The following is a 20451-nucleotide window of genomic DNA, read 5'->3' as shown; positions in this document are numbered from 1 at the left end:
ATAAAACATCTTTAAACAATGCCTCTTAAATTAATCATAACTTACTTTAAAACAAACAAAACATAGATAAATATAATTCTCAATACAAATAGAAACTTTTACAATACGTGACTTCAAACGTAGCCATTTTGTTTTTTTGACAAGTAATGTCAATTGACAACATCTCTTTAAACTTTTTTTTATACAGCGCCATGTTTTGTACAAGACGTTGATTTGCGATCAAGAGTCAAATATTCGTCAATTCAATTAAATATATTGACTGTGACATTTATTAAAAAAAAAACCCACATATTTTATAATGGATAAAATGCAGAAAAATAATTTTATGCATGTTCCGTATATTGTTCTAAAGTAGATATTGCGGTTTATATAATAATTTATCGTTTTAGACGTTGACACTTGATCGAATATCCAGCTAGTTCCACAATAACTTCGAGAAATTTCTTTACAAATAAATTAAAGCAGGTACGAAATAACACTTAAAATAATACTTAAATTAATTCGATCGATTCATTTGACTAGGATACAGACTCGAGGTCCTAACGCATTTTAAATTAAGACTTGTGGGACAGAGACGCGGCTCTACGCCGAGAGCGTGCTCTCTCGCTTCTACAACGGCTTTAGTCTTACGTAAAAAGGTAGGGGCAGGACCTCTGGTCATTGTTTTCTAGATAATTATGCTAGGTTGATATTGACGCCCATGCCAGCCACGAATTCGTCCCTTATAAGTGGAAGAAGGCCTGTGTGCCTGTAACAAAGAGAAAATCATTAAGTTTCATTTTTTTTTAAAATCATTAGTTTAAAATAGGCAAGTTTTTCTTGAACGTAAAAAGTTATGTAAATATTTCATTCTCCCACGTATTTTAGGCTTCCGTACTTAAAGGGTTAAAACACAGTCTATCCATCCGTTCTGTGACCAGATTGAACCTGAAGGACCCTAAATCTGGACTCTTAAAATTTTAACAGACGATACGTTTCAAATAATAAAAATCGAAGTTGATTAATGAAGCGAACCGATTTTATTTAAAGGTACTCTAGAAAATGGATAATGGTTAATAGATTATGAAACAGATGGATTAGCTGTCATTTGTGAATAATATTCTGAACGGGCAAGGCAAATCTGGATGAATCATTTATCTAAAATACAAAAACAATTTGTAAAGCCCAAAAAATGACATAAGCTATTAAATCTAGATCAAAATTGTTTTAGTCTAAAAAGAAACGTTCAATCTGAATCCATTATCCTATTTAAATCCGGAAAATAAATTCTGTTTGTCAATTCGACTTGCCCGGGACTCAAACTTGGTCCCGCCGGCTATGTCACGTACGTCCCAGTCGATTTTATACGTTGAGCCGCTGGGCGTATGGCGGAGCACGTATGCATTGTTTGTTGACAACCCTGTTGCTTGTAGGGTTGTCACTCTTTTGGTATTAAAAGATTATCAGTCTTTATGTTCGATCGAAATTGATTAAAAGATTCAGTCATAATGAGAAACGGAAGATTTTGGTCGTATTTTAACGGGATCTTCTTGTAATCAAATCCTATACATAGTTTATTAAAAAATCTCTTAACTGCCCTTAATTCACACAGACATATAACTTGATCTAAAACCAAAGGCTGTTTCAGCACATCTAAAAAATACCCTAGCTTTGACAAAATCCAAAAATATTCGCAAGTATATCCATTTCCCATTATATTTTTAATCCTGAAATGTGACAACCCTAACTTGATAATGAAAACAGCATTGAACGAAACACGTTTATCGAAACACCTGTATCAACTCCCAATTTCATTTGGTAATTTTGATGTCACATAAATATAAATTTTATCTATGAAAATAATTTGGTATCTAAATATTTATAAAGCTTTCTACTTGTAAATATTAAGTTGCCAACCCTATTTACGTGTTACGAATTCCAAGCAAAAAGGTTAGCACTTTGCGAAGATATTTCTTTTTTTTATTTCATTATCGCTGATTATTTGATTTGCTCCTATAAAAATAAATAACGTAAAAATTTGCTGAAAAAAAGAATCTAGCAAATTTTTATTCATGAGCGTTGCTGAGTAATAAATATATTTAACTCGTAGTATATTTTATTAAGTCACGTATTTTTTATCACGGCTAGCTGGTAGCTTTCTGTTTTTTTTTTGCTGCAAAATACTTGTTAGTAAAAGTAGAAAATTAAGGACTTATCTCAGGAACAGACAGACAGACATGTTTTCAGTGTATTTCCTAGCCTAATATCGATATTTTAATATTAAAAGGTAAAATTCTAATCTTCAAAAACTGAAATGCGAAATATTTCCCACTTCTCTTCCTTTACAGGAAACTTTGTCCAGGACATTCAACCACTTTATTTGGTTAACGACTTCGGCATCCACAGTTTTCCCTATTTTGCCATAAATTTTGTCTGATAGCATCTTTAGTAGCAAGCAAGTGCAGTTTTTTCGCTTTTAAGATTAAAAGCAAAACACATCATCATCATCATCAGCCTATCGAAGTCCACTGCTGGACATAGGCCTCTCCAAGTGCACGCCACTGAGATCGATTTTCGGCTTCTCGCATCCAGCTCCTGCCAGCCGTCTTGCGCAAGTCATCACTCCACCGTGCCTGAGGACGTCCTACACTACGTTTGCCGAGGCGTGGTCTCCACTCTAGAACTCGTTTACCCCAACGGTTATCGGTTCTTCGGCTAATATGGCCAGCCCACTGCCACTTCAGCTTGCTGATTCGGTGGGCTATGTCGATGACTTTGGTTCTCTGACGGATTACCTCATTTCTGATGCGGTCCCTCAGAGAAATACCGAGCATAGCCCTTTCCATAGCCCGCTGAGCGACTTTAAACTTGTGAACCAGCCGTACCGACAGTGTCCACGTTTCGGCTCCGTAAGTCATGACAGGTAGGACGCACTGATTGAAGACTTTTGTCTTTAGGCACTGTGGGATCGACGATGTTAGGACTCGACGTAACTTCCCAAATGCAGTCCAACCCAACTGAATTCTCCTATTCACCTCGTCCTCAAAGTTGTTTCTACCTAACTGCAATGTCTGCCCGAGGTATACATATTTCTGAACAACTTCGAGAACGGCGCCGTGTATCGCAATCGGTTCCGGTAGAACATGTTCATTGAACATGACCTTGGTTTTGTCCAAGTTCATCCGTAGGCCGATGCGTAGAGAAGATTCAGCCAGGCCGTTCAGCATCTGTTGTAGGTCCTGCAGCGTTTCCGCCATGATGACAATATCGTCAGCAAATCGCAAGTGAGAGATGTGTTCGCCATTGATGTTGATACCGCGTCCTTTCCAGTTCAGCATCTTGAACATATCCTCCATTGCATTAGTGAACAATTTCGGGGAAATAACATCCCCTTGTCTCACTCCTCGATGCAACGGTATGGGCCTTGTTTGCTGATTCTGTACTTGGACGGACATTGTAGCGGCTTCGTAAAGACATCTCATCACTTGGATGTATCGCCAATCTACTTGACAACGCTGCAGGGACTCCAGAACAGACCAGATTTCCACCGAGTCAAAGGCCTTCTCATAGTCCACAAATGCTAGACACAGGGGCTGATTATACTCTTCGGTCTTCTGTATAATCTGCCGCACTGTGTGGATGTGGTCTATGGTGCCGTATCCGCTCCGAAACCCGGCCTGCTCCGGCGGTTGGAATTCGTCGAGTCTTCGCGCAAGTCGGTTCGTGATCACTCTTGAGAACAGCTTATAGACGTGGCTTAGGAGGGAAATGGGTCGATAGTTCTTCAGCTGGGTTTTGTCTCCCTTTTTGAAGAACAGGACGACAACACTCCTACTCCACGCCTCTGGAGTTCTCCCTTCAAACAGGACGGCATTAAAAAGCTTTTGGAGCTCCCCTAGTAAGGGGTTTCCTCCTGCTTTTAATAGCTCTGCACGAGAAAACTCTAAAAATAGTCTCAGCAAAACACGAGTTTTAGAAAATGTTTTCGTTTGATTTTGTGAGGGTTTTCCTTTGAAAAATTGATTTGATAACAATTGAGATTTTAGGAAATATCGATAGATCATTATATTTCATGTCTGCAAAATGCATCCACAGGAGAGAATAACAAAGTTTACACAAAAATAACTTGAGGTCCACTTCATACTTAATTCAAAGACATGCTGTTAAGGTTAGGTTACATTTTAAAATAATCTACACTCAACAATTGTGCCCAAAGACCTACCTCGCGCTTTCGATAATTGATTGGATGCAGGAGGTCGCAATCTGACAGACAGCCGACTTAACTTCGATCAATGTTAACTTATAATAGATGTAGAGTCTTGTCATTTAAATGTTGACAACCCTATCACTTAGGGTTGTCAAAACATACTCACGACGGCTATTACTCTTTTGACGTAATCAGTTCACTCTTCAAATGTTTTACAACTGTACAATACTCACTATTCCATTAAACTCCTTTTTGGAAGAGGCTAATATCCAACAAAGGGCTGCCATACGCCGAGTAGTAAGTCGGCACCGGTCTACAGAAAGTTAAATTAAAAAGTTAAACTGTTAGTTCAATCAAGCCGGGACTGAGTTCGAGCCTACCTGAGGTGTGGTTATACTCACTCGTGAGTCGCGGGCCACGTGGGAGCGTGTTTGTGGGTGGCAGCCCTGGCGCGAGCGAGCAGGGTCATCACGGCCCGCTTAGTCGGTGACATGGCCGCCCGAGTGCCGCCAAGCAGGGGCCGCTTCCTGGCCGTGCTCGCCGGCCCGACCGCACCTGATGCATAATACGACTACATGCGTTTTGCTGAAGGGATCTACCTGTCTTTTGTTTCGACCTGGGATTTTTGTTTTCTCCTGGATGCTTTTACAGACATGAATACCTTTTGGATGTTATTTTGAGAAATTTGTTTACATCTATTACTCTAGTACTGCTTTTGCAAAGGTTTTAATGATTTGATTTAATATTAAACACGACGACTTAATTAGAATTGGGGTAGGTGTGCAATTGCCTATATCTAAAACTAACGACGATAAACTAAGTAGAATTTAAAACGATAAAGTTTAATATAATCTAAAAAGTAGTACGCTGTGTTGCATTCAATTTTTGTCATTTCTTTATCCCCTGGGAGTCGAACCCATAATCCTTTGTGTATGTTTTTCATGATAACTTTAATAAAAATAACATTTTCTCCTAAAAACGATGAAACTGAACAAAAATGGTTATCCTAATAAACGATACTGCCAAAATTATTGGCTGGATTGCCTCCAGCCAAAATCAGATTGGAGAAGGACAAAGAAAAACAATACAATTATTATAATACCACAAGTAGGTAAAGATAGCATTTTCGAGAAAAGAATCTCAATTAACTAGTTTTCCAACATTCTCTGGATGATCAACCTCATTACCGCTTATTGACTTGCCAAAATACGTAAATGATCGTAATTGTTTTATCATCTATGTTTGTTTTAATCCATGTTGTAATATTCCTTAATTATCAAAATAAATTTGAAACACATAAATACCTCCAAAGTCAAAGTCGCTTTATTGTGTTGATTGAGTAGGTTACAGGTTTTAAATAAAAAAGATACAGTACTACAATCAGCCCATTTAGGCATACAATAATTATATTCCAGTCGGGGAATAGAGATATAGGCTAACAGTTACAAATATATACTATATTAGAACCTTTAACACAACTTTAGTTTAACGAACCATACGAACCGAATGTGGTAAGGCATGTATACAGGTATGTGTCTGATTATACACGGTGATTTTTTAGTCGTCTTACAAAAGAAGCCCAGTTCATGTATCCGACGTAAAATACCCCTAGACGCGATTATATTTTTTTTATCATCAACTAAGATAATAAGTACGAAGAAAAATTAAACAAGAGAAATCTGAAAATACTCTTAAAAATTATAAAAACGCCGCCGCCCGCGCCCCTCACCATTGTTACAAGGCTCGGACCGCGCTCGCAACAGACCTGTGTTTCTAAAAACTACGAATTGCATCATAATGTTGAATTAAAATTGCATTTTAAATTTATTCAAATCTCATAAATACCTATTTTTTTATCATGAACGTGTTCTAGTCATTGGATACACGAACTGGGCTGCTTTTGTAAGACGATAAAAAAATCACGGTGTATACCAGATGACAAGTCTCTTACCCACGTACTAACCCCTATGAATGTATGTATGGCAAGTAGCTTAGATACTAAAGCCATTTGTTATGGAAAACTTGATTTGCCTCGTGTACCAAAAAAAAATGGTGGCTTGGAAACTCTTTTTTACTAGAACTCCCGCATTAGTCAATCAATTAAATTATTAACATCAAATTGAATTTTTTTTGTATTGTTTATAAAAGATAAACTCCCTTTCCTGTCTGTACATAGAATGTGTGTCTGTGTATCTGTACATAAAATGGAGAAATATCCTTGTTGGTGCGGTCGGTCGAAAGTCATATATACATTTTCGTCATGCCTTAATAAGACTACGTTATACACTATCCACATTGTTGGTGGAAATGATTTTCCTAATCTGTAAAGTCTTTGTAAAATTACTTAAGCAATTCTACCGAACACTAACATTCAGATACAGTCGCATGATGCAGCTGTAGTCATGTAAGCAGCCACATATATTCAGTCAGGTGTGTGATTCGATTCTCCTGCTAGCATACCGATTTTACATGTGTACGATTCCTATCACAACTTGCATATTGCCCGGGTCGGCTTGCTAGTCGATATTAAGCATAATTGGTAGAATAAACAATTTTGGAAATTTTATATTATTGATGTATGTTAAATTGTATCACCGAAATTTAAGTCTGCCCCTTTTGCCTCTTTTTCCAAGACTTCAGCTCATTTTTTGAGAAAAAATTCTACGTGCCGCTCTATATGTCTGCCAAATTCCATACAAACCTATGAAGTCATTAAGTATGCTTGAGACACGCTTTAAAACTTTTACATTTAAAATCATACAACAATATTAAAAATTGTATGTGGATAAGCCTAAGAAATATTAATATATCCACCCTTTTTGTTCAACATGTTAACCGCTTTTGATTAGAATTGATACATATTTCATTAGTTTAACCAACATTTAATTTTGTATGGGCAAAAACAAGCGGAACACTAGTTCTATCATAAACAGTATTGATATATAAGATAATAACAGGCCAAGGTCAGACCATAATCAATAATAAAATACGCCAGAAAACCAATTAGTCCCGTCATAAAAGAAACGCTCGAAATCCCGCGTCAAATGACAACCAAGTAAATTAAGGCTTAGCTCAAGCCTAACGAATATCTATAGATTTAGTCATTACCAATCTAAAAGGAAAGGACTTCTAATTATTTCCTATTGACGCTTATAAACAATAGCACAATTTTCTCCATGTCGAATAGGGATCGGCTTCCAGTCTAACGGTTTCTGAAATTGCCGCTGTATTTGAGCATCATGACTTATTGAGTCACTCGTCGTTTGAAAAAAAAACCCTGAAGTCAAAAAATCAGACAAATATAAATAAATCAGACGTCTTTTTTGACGCTTTGTAAATAATGTATATTTTTCTTTTTATATTGATATAGTTTTAAAAATGTAAATATTAGTTTAGTTTCATTTATTGTAATAAATATGTTGAATGTTTAGAATACATTCTATTTAAATGGTGGTGGTAGTAGTAGATATGTATTGTTCTTATTTTTACTAGAATATAAAATAGCGACTAAATGTTATCATCTATCTATAAATCAGATATATTTTCTTAATCTGACTGTATTGTCCTATATTCATAAGCATCCCTGAATCTCTTTATTTTTATGTTTCCAAGAACGATCGTTCACACATAGATCCAAACCTCTTACCAACTTAAAACGATACAAAATAACTGAACAACAACAGTTTCAAGTTTCCAATGAATGCGTGGTTTCCTGACGTTTCAATTAAAGCTTCTGAGACCCTGAATCAATTACCCTAGGTTTAGCAAAAAAGAACTTCGGATTGTTCTTTGTTTCTCGACAGGAAGACTCATGCCGAAATTAAATTTTGAAAATGATAGGACGGCTTAGTTTGTGTTCATTCTTTTGCAATTGCTTTGGAAAACTGACGTCAAAGAGTCTGAAAGCAGCGGGATATGGATGAAATAAACTTTTTAGTAGAGAGTGGTTGTCATAGCAACACAACTGAAGTTGGGTTTATATTGAACTAGCTGTTGCCCGCGACTTCGTCCGCGTGGTTAGAAAATTTATAAGTTATGATTTATATCCGCCCTGTTTTTTCCACATTTTCCATTGTATCTTCGCTCCTATTAGTCGCAGCGTGATGGTTCATAGCCTAAAACCTTCCTCCATGAATGGTCTATTCAACACAGATTTTTTCAGTTTGAACCAGTAGTTCCTGAGATTAGCGCGTTCAAAGAAACAAACTCTTCAGCTTTATATACACCGCGATTTTTTAGTCGTCTTACAATAGCAGCCCAGTTCATTATCCAATGACTAGAACACGTTCATGATAAAAAATAGGTATTTATGAGATTTGAATAAATTTAAAATTCAATATTATGATGCAATTCGTAGTTTTTAAGAAACAAAACTATTGTGAGCGCGGTCCGAGCCTTGTAACAATGTGAGGGGCGCGGGCGGCGGCGTTTTTATCATTTTTTAGAGTATGTTTCAGATATCTCTTGTTTAATTTTACTTCGTACTTATTATCTTAGTTGATGATAAAAATATAATAATCGCGCCTAGGGGTATTTACGTCGGATACATGGACTAGGCTGCTTTTGTAAGACGACTAAAAAATCACCGTGTTAGTACATAGAGTATAGATATAGATTAAAAAGTCGTTAATTCACATAAGAGACACAAATGGAAGAAGAGTGGAGAGGCCTTTGCTCAACAGTGGGAAAAGTGGGGTTAATAATAAATAATCATGTACACCTTTAAATGGGATCGTCTCGATATTTCTATCTTCATAATATCAAGCAAGGTTTAAGCTCATTGTAGCAAATCTTATTAATTTACAAAATTATCACCATTTTTTGTGAATTAAAAGTAATGTGAATTCAAGACCAAGTATTATGATTAATACTATTTAAAGTCTATTCAAAAGACGTTAAAGATTTTCTTCAATGACAATTTAAATGAGCGAATAACGAGCACAATTTCAATTTATAACTACAATACATTTTACTGGACGGGCCTTTATAAAGCAAAGCTGTTGATTAAATTTAATTGTTATTATTTAACTTGCTAAGACATAATTGAGTAGGTATTTTAAAGAAACTAAGTTTTGTGATTATTTTACTATTGGACTAACTAAAACTAAATGTTTAAATATAAAATTTAATTCTAATTAATAAAGTCTTGGTAATTTTTGAATTCGTTATTTTCATTCATTGTGAACTAAACTTAATAGTTCTATATTAGCATCATTGAATTTAGGTCATAATTTTGATTTTGCAATGTTTTGAGTAAGAAAATCTTACAGTTATTAATTTCAGCCTATCTTTAAGAATACTTAAAACATCATTCATCACTAAGACTTTCTAAAAATTGCTTTTAAAACCTCGCCCACCCCGCCATGTAAACGACTATCCTATCAACAAATCTCGTTAAATAAAGATTTTCTAACTTTGATGCACATACGATTTATGTTTTATCATATAATATTTAATTAACAACGGTTTAATAATCAATCCGCCTCATGAAATTATAATTATAACACTACAACACCGCAATAATAAAAAAAGTTTATGGCTTTAGCAACTCAAAATAGTTCTTAAAAAACGATAAACTTTCTAGAATATTTAACTACACGAAAGCCAAAAAAATTAAGCCAGTGTTGGGCTTAATTTTATAAATTGAAGCCAGTGTTGGGCTTGATTCTATATAAAGGGCGACGTACCGACCTTGCGTAGCTAGCGCGTGTACGGCGGTGGGCTTGACGCCGCGCAGCGCGGGGTGCGCGTGCAGCACGCCGCCCAGCACTGGGCTGCTGAGTCCCAGGATGTCACCGCCACCTGGTTAGTGCGTTAGTGAACTTAGTGAGGTGCTTAGGGCTTAGTTTTATAGTTAGTTTTGTTAGGTAGGAGTTATTGGCTTATTTCTAGCGCCCAGTTCTAGCTACGCGGTGTTTTTCATATTGGGTCAGCTGTTTGAGTGATAAGAGGTACTTATTCTGTTCTGGGATTCATCATTCATTGTTTTAATTGCATACCGTGGCCATGGGTATAACTGAAGCTTCAAGCTGACTTCGTATCTAAATATCGTTGAAATCTGTACACATTTAGGTTTCATCGCCTACAACAAAATTGGACTAAAGCGATGAGTCTTCATTTTCTTTAACATTTATGTGAGTAAAACAAGACAAACATTTAAGAACTAAGAACAAACAATAATTCTTAAGTAAAGTCTAGTCTATCTAAGTTATTTTAGACTTTGTTTAGTTTCGAACCATAATGTAGACAAAATAAAGTTTAAATTAAGATATTTTATTTACATTAGTTTATTTTTATATATGTCTGACACTAATAAACATTAATTATGTTTTTATATATATAAAATACAGCTAGTTTTTCCGTTTGGTAGAATATGCTTATCTCATAAACTACTGGTTCGGATTTCAAAAGTTTTTCTGTATTAGTAAGTTCATATATCGAGAAAGGAACTTCCATGATTAATAGAATGGGGAAAGCGCTTAAAATCTCAAGGTTTAGCTCATATTAAATAACAATACTTTACTCAGAGCTTAACGCGCTAAAGGATTTTTCTCCTGAGTGAGATTAAACAAGGTTTTAGTGAAATATTCCGCTTAATTAAGTGTTAAGAATGTTACTTTGACACGTTACTTTAAAGAGTATTTTACGTAAAATAAAGTTTTATAAAAGTACTTTAAAAATACTCTAAGACTAGGTGACGAGAACATCGTTATCTTTGTAGTTAGACATTGAAATGAAATTACTTTTACGGATTTTATCGCGGTTTAATTTTAGATTTTAGTTCCCGACGTTTCGAAACCTTTGCAGGTATCATGGTCACGGGCACACTGAAATGAGCTCATACTACGTAGGTCGGACCACAAGTAATTAATTAAAATATGAAGGTAGAACGAGCAACATCTTCTGTCAAGACGAACGCCATCTCAGTCTGCCCGTGACCATGATACCTGCAAAGGTTTCGAAACGTCGGGAACTAAAATCTAAAATTAAACCGCGATAACATCCGTAAAAGTAGTTTCATTTCAATGTCTAACATTCGCGTAAACCTAAGAAACCACTTTGTAGTTTGAGTAATGTTTGCGTGCAGTTTAGAGGTATGAACAAAATTAAATACTTTTTGGAAGATTCGAATCGAAACAGAAGACTGCGTGAAATTCATTTTTGTATAAGGGCTGCCCAGGACCGGGATGGTTGGCGCTCTTTGGGGGAGGCCTACGTTCAGCAGTGGACGGCGATAGGCTGAGATGATGATGATGGTGATAAAGGTTGCTTCTTACGTCGATATTCTAAGTTTTTGAAATGTTAAAACCGATGAATATTTTAAACGAGGTTTGAATATAAAATTGAAGGTGATTTAAAAAACAAAAGACAAATTCTCGCTATTCGATTGCAGCACCGCAACTTCCAATTCTTTTTTTCGCTATGGTTCTGGTACAACCTGCTGTCAAAGTTTAAACCGCTCATAGACATTCACGTGGCTAAACACACCAATGATTTAAAGATTCCTTTTACCGTTTAACAAATAATTATAATGTTGTAATACGCACATTCTGAAAATAAATTGTTGCGCCGGGATTCGAACCTACGACTTTTGAGTTGGCAGTCCATCGGTCATACCGCATTCTAATATAGCTAAATCATCCAGCCTAGACTTCTAGACTAGACTTTTTCCTAGTTAATTAGGTCCCTATTCAGTCTCATAGATTCAGATGACCACCAATACAGAACCATCACAAATAAAATATTGCAACATGTGCTATGTTGCAATATATTATTTGAAAAAGTAAGTCTAAAGTCAAGTAAGTCTAAAAGAAAGACTAGAAAACTATTTTAAAATACAGTTCTTATTTTCAAAAGGAGTGTCGAATAAACTCAGTATATACCAAGCTTAGTATCGCATCCAGCTTAGTTTAAAACTAAAGTTCCTAAAGTATACCTGCAAGTAATGATCTGGGGTCCTATTACCTTGTCTTGAAGTAAAACCGTTTAACGTGTGGAAACGAGATGCAACTACGTAATGTAGAGCGCTATCTCTTTTCGATATCTGCAGAATTCTAACTGTAAGACGTGGTGTTAGGTTTTGCTCAGAGAATTGTTTAAAAGTTAATGTTCCTTTGCTTTGTGAGGGCAAAGTTTTATGTTCAGGAAGTTTCTGTTTACGTAAATAAAGTTGTATTTATTGTTAAATGATGTATGTGATGAATATTGTTTGTTTTCTTTTTCGTGCTTGTGATAATGGGGTGTTAAATCACTTATTTTGAAGATGTTTTTGAGTCGCTAAGTGTAGTGAGGTTAATCAGCCAGAATAGACCGAATTCAACGTAATAAAGTAGCTACGGACTCAGTTCCAATTTGTTCAAAAACGCTGAGTTTGAAAGACACCGCAAATTGTAATCTTATTAGTAGCACAGTGCTATAATCAGATTTTTTAGCTGGACTTTTGCTGAAATGACGAGATAGCGGCATCTCATATAAAAAATGTCGCTGTCTGTTTTAGCTCACAATTGTCACTCATAGTCTAGTATATAAAATAAGTGAGTGAGTGCCATGGTGTCTTTACCAATGCCAAGTTTAATGTACAGGTCCGTCGACATTTAATATACACACTTGGATAAGAGATTCTCTTGAATCCGACCGTATATTGAAGATTCCTCAAGATGTGTGTATACTCACCAAGTATGGAGTTCTGTGTTAGCAGGTGGTGCGTGGGAGGCTGTTGCAAGACTCCGCCGCCGACCAGCACGCCGTGCCCGGTGTGGCTTGCTGCCAGCTGGACAAATGAGGTTGTATTTTAAGTTCTTGATGGAGAGCAACACGAGAGTGATGGTGGACTAGTAACAATAGACTCTAGTATAGACTGAATAGACTCCAAGTGTTTTTAGGGCAAAATAATTGTGAAAAGAGGGCGTCCTGTTCATTACTTTATAAAAGGCTTTAGTACAAACATTGATTGAACATTGAAGGATATCAGAAGTCTTACCTCATAGGGCACAAAACTAAGGTCTGCGCTCAGGATAATAGTACAGATGTATTACCAAAAAGAGGTCTTAGTATGAACACTATAGGCAAGATGTTTATACCGTTATCGTAAATAATCCCAAATTAGGTAATCTGGAGATATTAAGTTAGGACCCTCTTCTCCATACAAATTTTGTCGATTGTCAATGGGAGGAAGAGGGATTACGAGTTAGAAACTCTAGTATCAGCGACCAGATTTTTTTCAGTAAAAACTCCGCACTCCAAAAAAAATGTTTCAATATTTTTATAACAGAAATGCGTTTTTATTTGATTTGCGCACCCGACCGTGTATTTGTTACCTAAACGCGCGCAGTAGTTAGAAATACAGTACCCAAACTCTATATGAAATACGTGACAACCTTTCGGTCCTATGATTTTTTTCAGTAGCTAAAATTTGAACTGAAAAACATTTTTGCTTTTCAGCGCTTTAAAAAGGATGCAGCTCTTTTTTTCAAGCGGAAAGCCGCTTTCATTCGTTAGTTACATTTTTCTTTGAGTTGGGATTAGTTTTTAGAATAACAGTATTCTGGGGACATTTATAAAGGAAGCAAAGAGTTTTAAGCCATGTCCAACGAACTGCCTAATTGGTTGTTACCGTTGCAAATTAGTCATACAAGAAACATACACAATTGTAACTAAAAATGGAACTAAGAACAAGCAATTTTATGTGTTAGGGATTCTTTAATAAAATGTTCTAATTAAAAAATTCAACATCCGTACTTTAGTGGGTTATTTACTAAATTAAGAAAAAATGCAATAAATTAATGTCTCTCCTTCTGTTTTTCTATCGCCAGGTTTTTTAGTTATTTCAAGTCTAAGTGAATAGTCGAAATTTTCACACATGATGTTTTGAGGTTGCGTTTTAACAATTGATATAAAAAATGAGGACTACTTCTCTTGAAAACTTTTTTATTTTAGCCATTTTGTATGGAACTCGAGCACCCTGTATATAATACTATTACTCACAAGTTAGACAAAACTAAACAAAAAAAAAAAAAGATGTTGATGCCCTACCTGTACTTCATAAAATTTCAAGAGAAAGAGTAAACAAAAACAAGCAGATTGTTCAAAGATGCCGTCATTAAAAGTTTGCTTCGTTAAAAGTTGAGCTTAAACAAATACCGTTTACTTTCATAGCTAATACTTATATATGAAAGTTTCACTTTATAAAAAGTTAAAAGTTAAGTTGTTAAGTATAGTTCGACCCCTGACCCCGCTGCCAAGTCAGCTCATGATTACGAACTCCGGTTAGGTCTAAACTAGTCGGGAGATCCTGATACATGAGTAAGTGAGCAGTCTCACAAAGATATAGCAGTGGGTATCTTTAGTCTGTGCGACTACTACCTAAGAGATTGATGATCGACAAATGGGCTTAAACTAAAATAAACTTCTTCTAAAAGAATGAAGTATGTGTATTCATAAAATCATAATATTTGTTTATCGTTGCTTCAATCAGTCATGACCTTTATACGACAATAATTTAACAATTTCATCAAAATCGATTCACTAGTTCCAGAGATACAGTCAAATAATAGCAGCACTAGTAAATACCTGATGATGGGCAGCAGACAAGTGATCCGGTGCCGGGGTCGGCGCTGGTGGCGAGAAATCCCTGGCGCTGGCGCCGTGGCTGATGGCGATACCACCCGGCAGCGCAGCCGGCGCCGGGGACGGCTGCACTCCTGACAGCTGGTGGATTTAATGGCACATTAGAAAATTAAAAAATAGTCTTCGTTCCACCTAATCTATTGCACTTATTAAAAAAACACTCCAGGTAAAATAATCAGACTGGATGCGGAATGCCGAGGATCGGGTCTTGTTGTGTAATTTGTGGGAGGCCTATATCCAGCAGTTTATTGCTATAGGCTGATTGATAAAGACTAAGGGCCGTTTTTTCAATCACCAGTTAACTTTTAGCTGAGGAGTAAATATGGCCGTTTGACATATTTTCTAAACAAAAGCTGTTTAAACGCCAAACATATTCGTCGAATAAAAGTTATCTGACGATTGAAAAATCAGCCCTTAGATAAACAAAACCTTTATTGCATTTTTAATACCAAATTTAACTGAATTAGATAATTGCTTGAGTCTAGCATATAAACCGAAAATGATCACTTATTTTGACCTTTCAGCGTTAAAAGACCTAATCACATTAGTGGGCTTAGAAAAACTGCTCAACATTAAATAAACCGAAAGATCCTTTTATTATTCCCAAGGGTACTAATACTGGATCCATTTTGACCCCAGATGAAGCCTTTTTACAACATCATAACACACAATTGATTCTGATATGACATATCCCAATCATTCAATCATTTTCTGTAACTTTAATTCTCTTGAAATATTTTTACCCTTTGAATTGAATGCTTCAATTTAGTACCGTTGGATCCTTATCCACCAACTGTGGAGGTCCAATCTGTGTGTTATTGTGTATCTTCGCGTGGGAGCTACCAATTTTGATTCCGGGCAGATACGGGTGTCTGTAGCACTCGTAAAATAGTTGGGAATAGAAATTGTGTTGCGTAATTCACCTTCCGTCCCTTTTCGCTTGAAGGATTCCGTTGTTCAATTCTAAGGAATATAGTACTTAAAATTTGAGGTGTAAGGTGCAAATTTGGTTAGCAAGTGTACGTGTTTGGATTATTTTGAATAGGTGACTATTAAGTCTGAATGTTCTAGATTTGAGGTAGTATTTCAGCTGTTATTTACAGTTTATTATTAAATGTAAAGGTAATAGGTTTAATGTATTATCACGTTATCTCATTTAAATAGATTTACTCAAATATTTTTACCAAAATCAAGTTTATTTTGGACGAAGTCTTTGATTGTTTATTTAAGTTTAGTTTCTTGATCACCAAGTAAATTTGAATTATAATAATAGCTAGGAGTAGGAAGCGCAGTGTTCAAAATGGAACTATGTGGTGAGATACGAAAGCATTCCGAAAATAGTAAACCAGTCGCCTACCTGTATATTTCTATCTGTCCTGTCCAAAGGGTGTCTAGAAGACATCGCTATAAGCGATAAGACAGCCGTTGTACCATTGTACTGTATGCTGTTAATTTCATTGATTTGATTCTATGGTGTACAATAAAGAATATTCATTCATTCAATAATGCATTCATCTCCTTTTTTGTCCTACACTCTGGTACTCACCCTCTGCTTGTGTGTGGTATCTCTGAGAGGCAGCGTCTCCTCGCTGCCGCTCCTGGAGGAGTCCGGAGGAGTCAGCCTCCTCTGCTCAGTCTGTGAGGACAGGATCTGCATCTCCAACATCTGTTCCTGCCGTATGTCGTCGTTGTAATCCTGGAAAGAAGTTTACATTAGTTGAAATATAGTTAAGCATTATTTAATTTGAAATATTGAGTGTTTATACCATGAAGGACGGTCAAGGGAAACAAGCTACACTCATTTATAGCTGTCTCAAACTGGCGACATGAGTTTATTTGATAGTACCACTGGTGGAAATGTAGTGTATGTAAGGCCCCTGAAAGTAGTTGAGCCCCGTGAGCTGGTTAATGCATGCATGCCGCTTTTACTAGTTGTGTTCTAAATTAAATTGTTACTTTTACATTCTTTTTATGAAAGGTATGTTTCCCTATACAATGAATCTTTTTCTTTTTTACAAGTAATTTTATTATGACAATGCCTAACATATTTTTTTCGAATAAATAAAGCTAAAAAGTTTGTCATAACGTGTATATGAAGTACATTGATCAGGAATGGAAGCAGAGACAATTAAATTTTAAATCTTTTATCAGACAAATGAATCTAAGCCTTCAGATCTAGTTTCACAAAGACCGTCTCATAAAAAGTCACTGAAAGTCACTAGTCTCCAGTTATAGTCCAAGGCTACTAATAAAAACACACTAAAACTTCACAAAGCTCCCACGTTGATCTGAAACCGGGTAATCTATTAACTTTTGTGACGTTCAGCAAACATGGTCATAAATTATCACTTAATAGCATCCAGACTTGATCGTAAGAAATAATCTTAAGATGGTACAGTCAGCAACAAAAATACCGGTCAAGTACGAGTCGAAGGCGTGAGTGTTCCATACAAAAAGGACTACAGAAATACTAATTTTCATAACGAAATGTTTGCTGCGATCAGTTGCTGTCGCTGTAGCACAATAGAAAATATCATCTGTGAAAATTGCAACTGTTTGTCAACGATTGATAAGACACAGCCTGGTGGCAGACGAACGGACAGATCGAAAGACAGGCAGTAAAACGTTTTTACTTCTTGATTACAGAACTGAAAATTAACACAAAATGTTAACTCATTGAAATTAATTGTGGATAGTTATTTTGAAAATCTAATGACCGACTTTTGGCGCTGACTGTACATGAAATGATAGCGCCCAGAATTATTTATAGCCCTTTAGTTGTGAAGAAAAATAAGTGTTATGTAAAACAGGCTTATTATTGTAACTTGTTTTTGATACCAAATGGTCGGATTTATTGTGCCTCTAGGAACATAGGTCACATCTTCATCCACAGCCTTTGTCCTCTCACTGCTGGGCGTATCCCTCCTCTTTTTCAAGTCAATTTCTACGATGCTGTGCCAGCCTTATCCAGGCTCGAACCGAGACCTTGCTTATTATGTTGACATTACACAACCAAGTGTTTTTAGAACTTATAACGTATCTTTTAAGAATCATAAACCAAATAGGTTCTAATATGCAGCAATCTGTATTCGTTTAAAAGCAATATTAAATCTCTGTCTGTTTGATTGTCTGTGTTTACTTGGTCTGTGTCTATTTGTCTGTTACGCTTTTACATTCAACTACTAAATCAATTTGAATGAAATTTGGTAAGGTGTGTTCTCTACCTCCAAAAAGACCAAAAACTATTTTTAACACAAATCAACCAATTTTAATGAAACTTGGTATGGGGTTATCTTGACCGCAAGAAGCTTTGCTGTCCATGAGGACGAGTCGTGAACAAACCCTGACTCTTTATAAAGTTTCTTGCCGGTTCTTCTCCATAAGAATGATATTTTCTAACCGCGCAACTAGTCATCATTGTCATGCTTTGAAAGGGCCTGGAAAACGGCCATTTTGAAATAAAAACTTTTGTTTTCCTTAAGTCCTCTTTAAACAGCCTAGCAAGCACTGCATGCGCCATTTCAAAACATACCTTTGATTTGAAATGACTTTTACGATGCTCCATAAAACGTTATATTATCCTCACGTGTACTGTAATGCTGGCTTTAATGGAGCAGTTCTTCCCGTCTTTTGAAGTCACTGTGATTGTAATGGTAAATAGGTGAAAAGAAAGGTGAAGAAATTATCCTCGTCTACTTGGTAGTCCTAGTTATGAGGTGAGTGCAGTAATGATAAAGATTTTTACTTATTTGGATGATATAAAATAGAATTGTTAAAAAAATACTGGTTGGTTTTGGTATGCTTTTCAATGCTATAAAATTGTTTATTTTTTGGTTTCGATCCTTTTCAGGTTTGTTAAAATATTATTAAAGTTTCCTCACAATCTGGTAATTGGATTACGCGTGCAAATTCAATTTTAAATAATATTTTTGTGTTAAAAATACTGCTTTTATGAAAAACCACAAACATATTAGGTATATGGAAATATTTTATACACAAATAAATAATATTGGTTTCTTCACGATGTTTTCTTTCGCCTTTTTGTCAGTAGTGTCTTAGAATAATTAAGAAAATTCATTTAACTTTGAAAAAGTCACATTGGTATTATGCCCGAGTTGGGATCGAACCTGCACCTTGTGCATACCAATGCATGCATAGAGCTGCAAAGCCACCACAACAGCGGAAGTAAAAGCAGTGTCTAGACTGAAGTAAAATCTTATAGCTATTGAAGTTATTTCATTATATCACAGCTTTATGGCGCCTTGAAGCTTTATGCTCCATAATGTTATGTCACATGAAAGATATGATTTTGAAATCAAAGCTATTTTTCTATGAGCTTTTGTGTGAGGACAATACGTTATATGATACGTATATGGTTTATGATATAACATAAATATATTTAAAGGAAGATGCTCAGTGGATAATGATATTAATAAGTTTAAATTGTTTTTGTGAGAGGATTACAGTTTTCGCAAGATTTACGAGACGCATTGGACTAGCTTTTGTGTGATCCACGAATGCTTGTTCTGAGTGTGGCTGTCTTGTGCATGTGCCTTGAATGTTTGTGAACCCCTTCCCCTACGACATAACGATTAAAGTCCTGCATGCGGAAATCGTATAAAAAACATGGCTGAAGAAAGTAAATCTATCTAATATCGGAAAAAAAATCATGATTTTAAGAAATGCCAAAAGTAATTTGTCCGTCTTACGTAATATTTAACCATACTTATTCGTGTTTCTTTTTTATACAAACTGAGATACCAAAAGCTGTGAGATATTAACTCGTGAATAAATACTGCGTGCGAGTGCGTGTCTCTTGTATATTTAATACTAGTATGACAGCCGGCGCCGTTTGTAACTCGCATACTTTATAGAGAGTAATCTCTGAGCATATTAACTTTCGGTTTGCATGGCAAAAATGAGAAAAAAAATTACAAATATTTTGTGTAACATGTAATATTTCGCAACAACTTTCAAAAATTTTCACGAAATCGAAACCACAACCCCCGGTACAGCAAATCAATGCCAATAACCAATATACCAACAAGCCAGAGGTAAATGCTAAAGAATTGTTTAAATCGCTTTACCTTTTTGGATTGTGCATTAACTTTGTATTTCTCACAAGTCAAAAAGTCTCAGACACGAAGACACCCAGTCTCGAAACAAGTCTGGGCTAATCCCACTGTGGGCCCAGTGTCGTGAACAAGTCAGGCCTTTAGTGGGTTTGGCGTGGTGACCTATACCACTCGGCTATGCATGCAGGTCGCCAAAAATTCGAGGACTCTTATAGAAAAAGGCAACATTACACTTATGCTTATCTTACGCGGGGATCGGGCCAAGACACGTCGCTCATTATGGGTTTGGCGTGGTAACCAACCACTCGACTATGCATGCAGAGAGCCAAGGATTGCGAAAATTAGCATAAAAAAGGCTACTTACAGGTACAAGGAACCTCCTCAACTCAGCCAGTGCGTAGGCAATCCTCGCGTGGGCCTCGGCCGGGGTTGCGAACGCGCTGATCTCCACGTGCAGCTCGTCCGACAGGTGCGCAAACTTCGGGTCTCCTGACACACGGAGCTCCTCCTCCTGGGGAAGACGGAGCTTTAGAGAGGAGTCAGGAGGATTTTTATGTTGATACC

General features: G+C 36.2%; 2 protein-coding genes across 4 annotated transcripts in view; both read right to left on the bottom strand.

Annotated features, from left to right (window-relative positions):
• Positions 1-342: 342 nt before the first annotated feature.
• Positions 343-16513, bottom strand: LOC113494371. The gene is made up of 5 exons (XM_026872683.1): positions 16359-16513; positions 14756-14893; positions 12860-12956; positions 4588-4741; positions 343-748 (listed from the first exon to the last, which is right to left on the bottom strand). The coding sequence occupies exons 1-5, from the start codon at positions 16476-16478 to the stop codon at positions 676-678; spliced, it is 582 nt and encodes a 193-aa protein (XP_026728484.1). The 5' UTR covers positions 16479-16513; the 3' UTR covers positions 343-675.
• A 3607-nt stretch (positions 16514-20120) lies between these two features.
• Positions 20121-20451, bottom strand: part of LOC113494372 (KH domain-containing, RNA-binding, signal transduction-associated protein 2-like) — a 196050-nt gene continuing 195719 nt past the window's right edge. For 2 of the 3 annotated variants that reach the window (XM_026872685.1, XM_026872686.1), the window contains exon 5: positions 20121-20398. In XM_026872685.1, coding sequence (XP_026728486.1) covers positions 20165-20398 — 234 coding nt within the window. In that variant the 3' untranslated portion in view covers positions 20121-20164. The remainder of the gene's footprint in view (positions 20399-20451) is intronic. The other variant, XM_026872684.1, reaches the window with a different exon arrangement.

Source organism: Trichoplusia ni, chromosome 5 (genome assembly GCF_003590095.1).
Source record: "Trichoplusia ni isolate ovarian cell line Hi5 chromosome 5, tn1, whole genome shotgun sequence".
Classification (NCBI taxonomy): Eukaryota; Metazoa; Arthropoda; class Insecta; order Lepidoptera; family Noctuidae; genus Trichoplusia; species Trichoplusia ni.
Note: the sequence above shows the minus strand (reverse complement) of the source record. Positions and strands in the feature narration are given on the sequence as shown.

Excerpts from the sequence above, each read along its gene's own strand:
- LOC113494371 (XM_026872683.1), bottom strand. The coding sequence starts at position 16,478 with ATGTTGGAGATGCAGATCCTGTCCTCACAGACTGAGCAGAGGAGGCTG. Across the intron at positions 4,742-12,859 it reads AACACAGAACTCCATACTTG|GTGCGGTCGGGCCGGCGAGC; the intron begins GTGAGTATACAC and ends ATTATGCATCAG. Across the intron at positions 749-4,587 it reads ACGTGGCCCGCGACTCACGA|GCACACAGGCCTTCTTCCAC; the intron begins GTGAGTATAACC and ends TCTTTGTTACAG.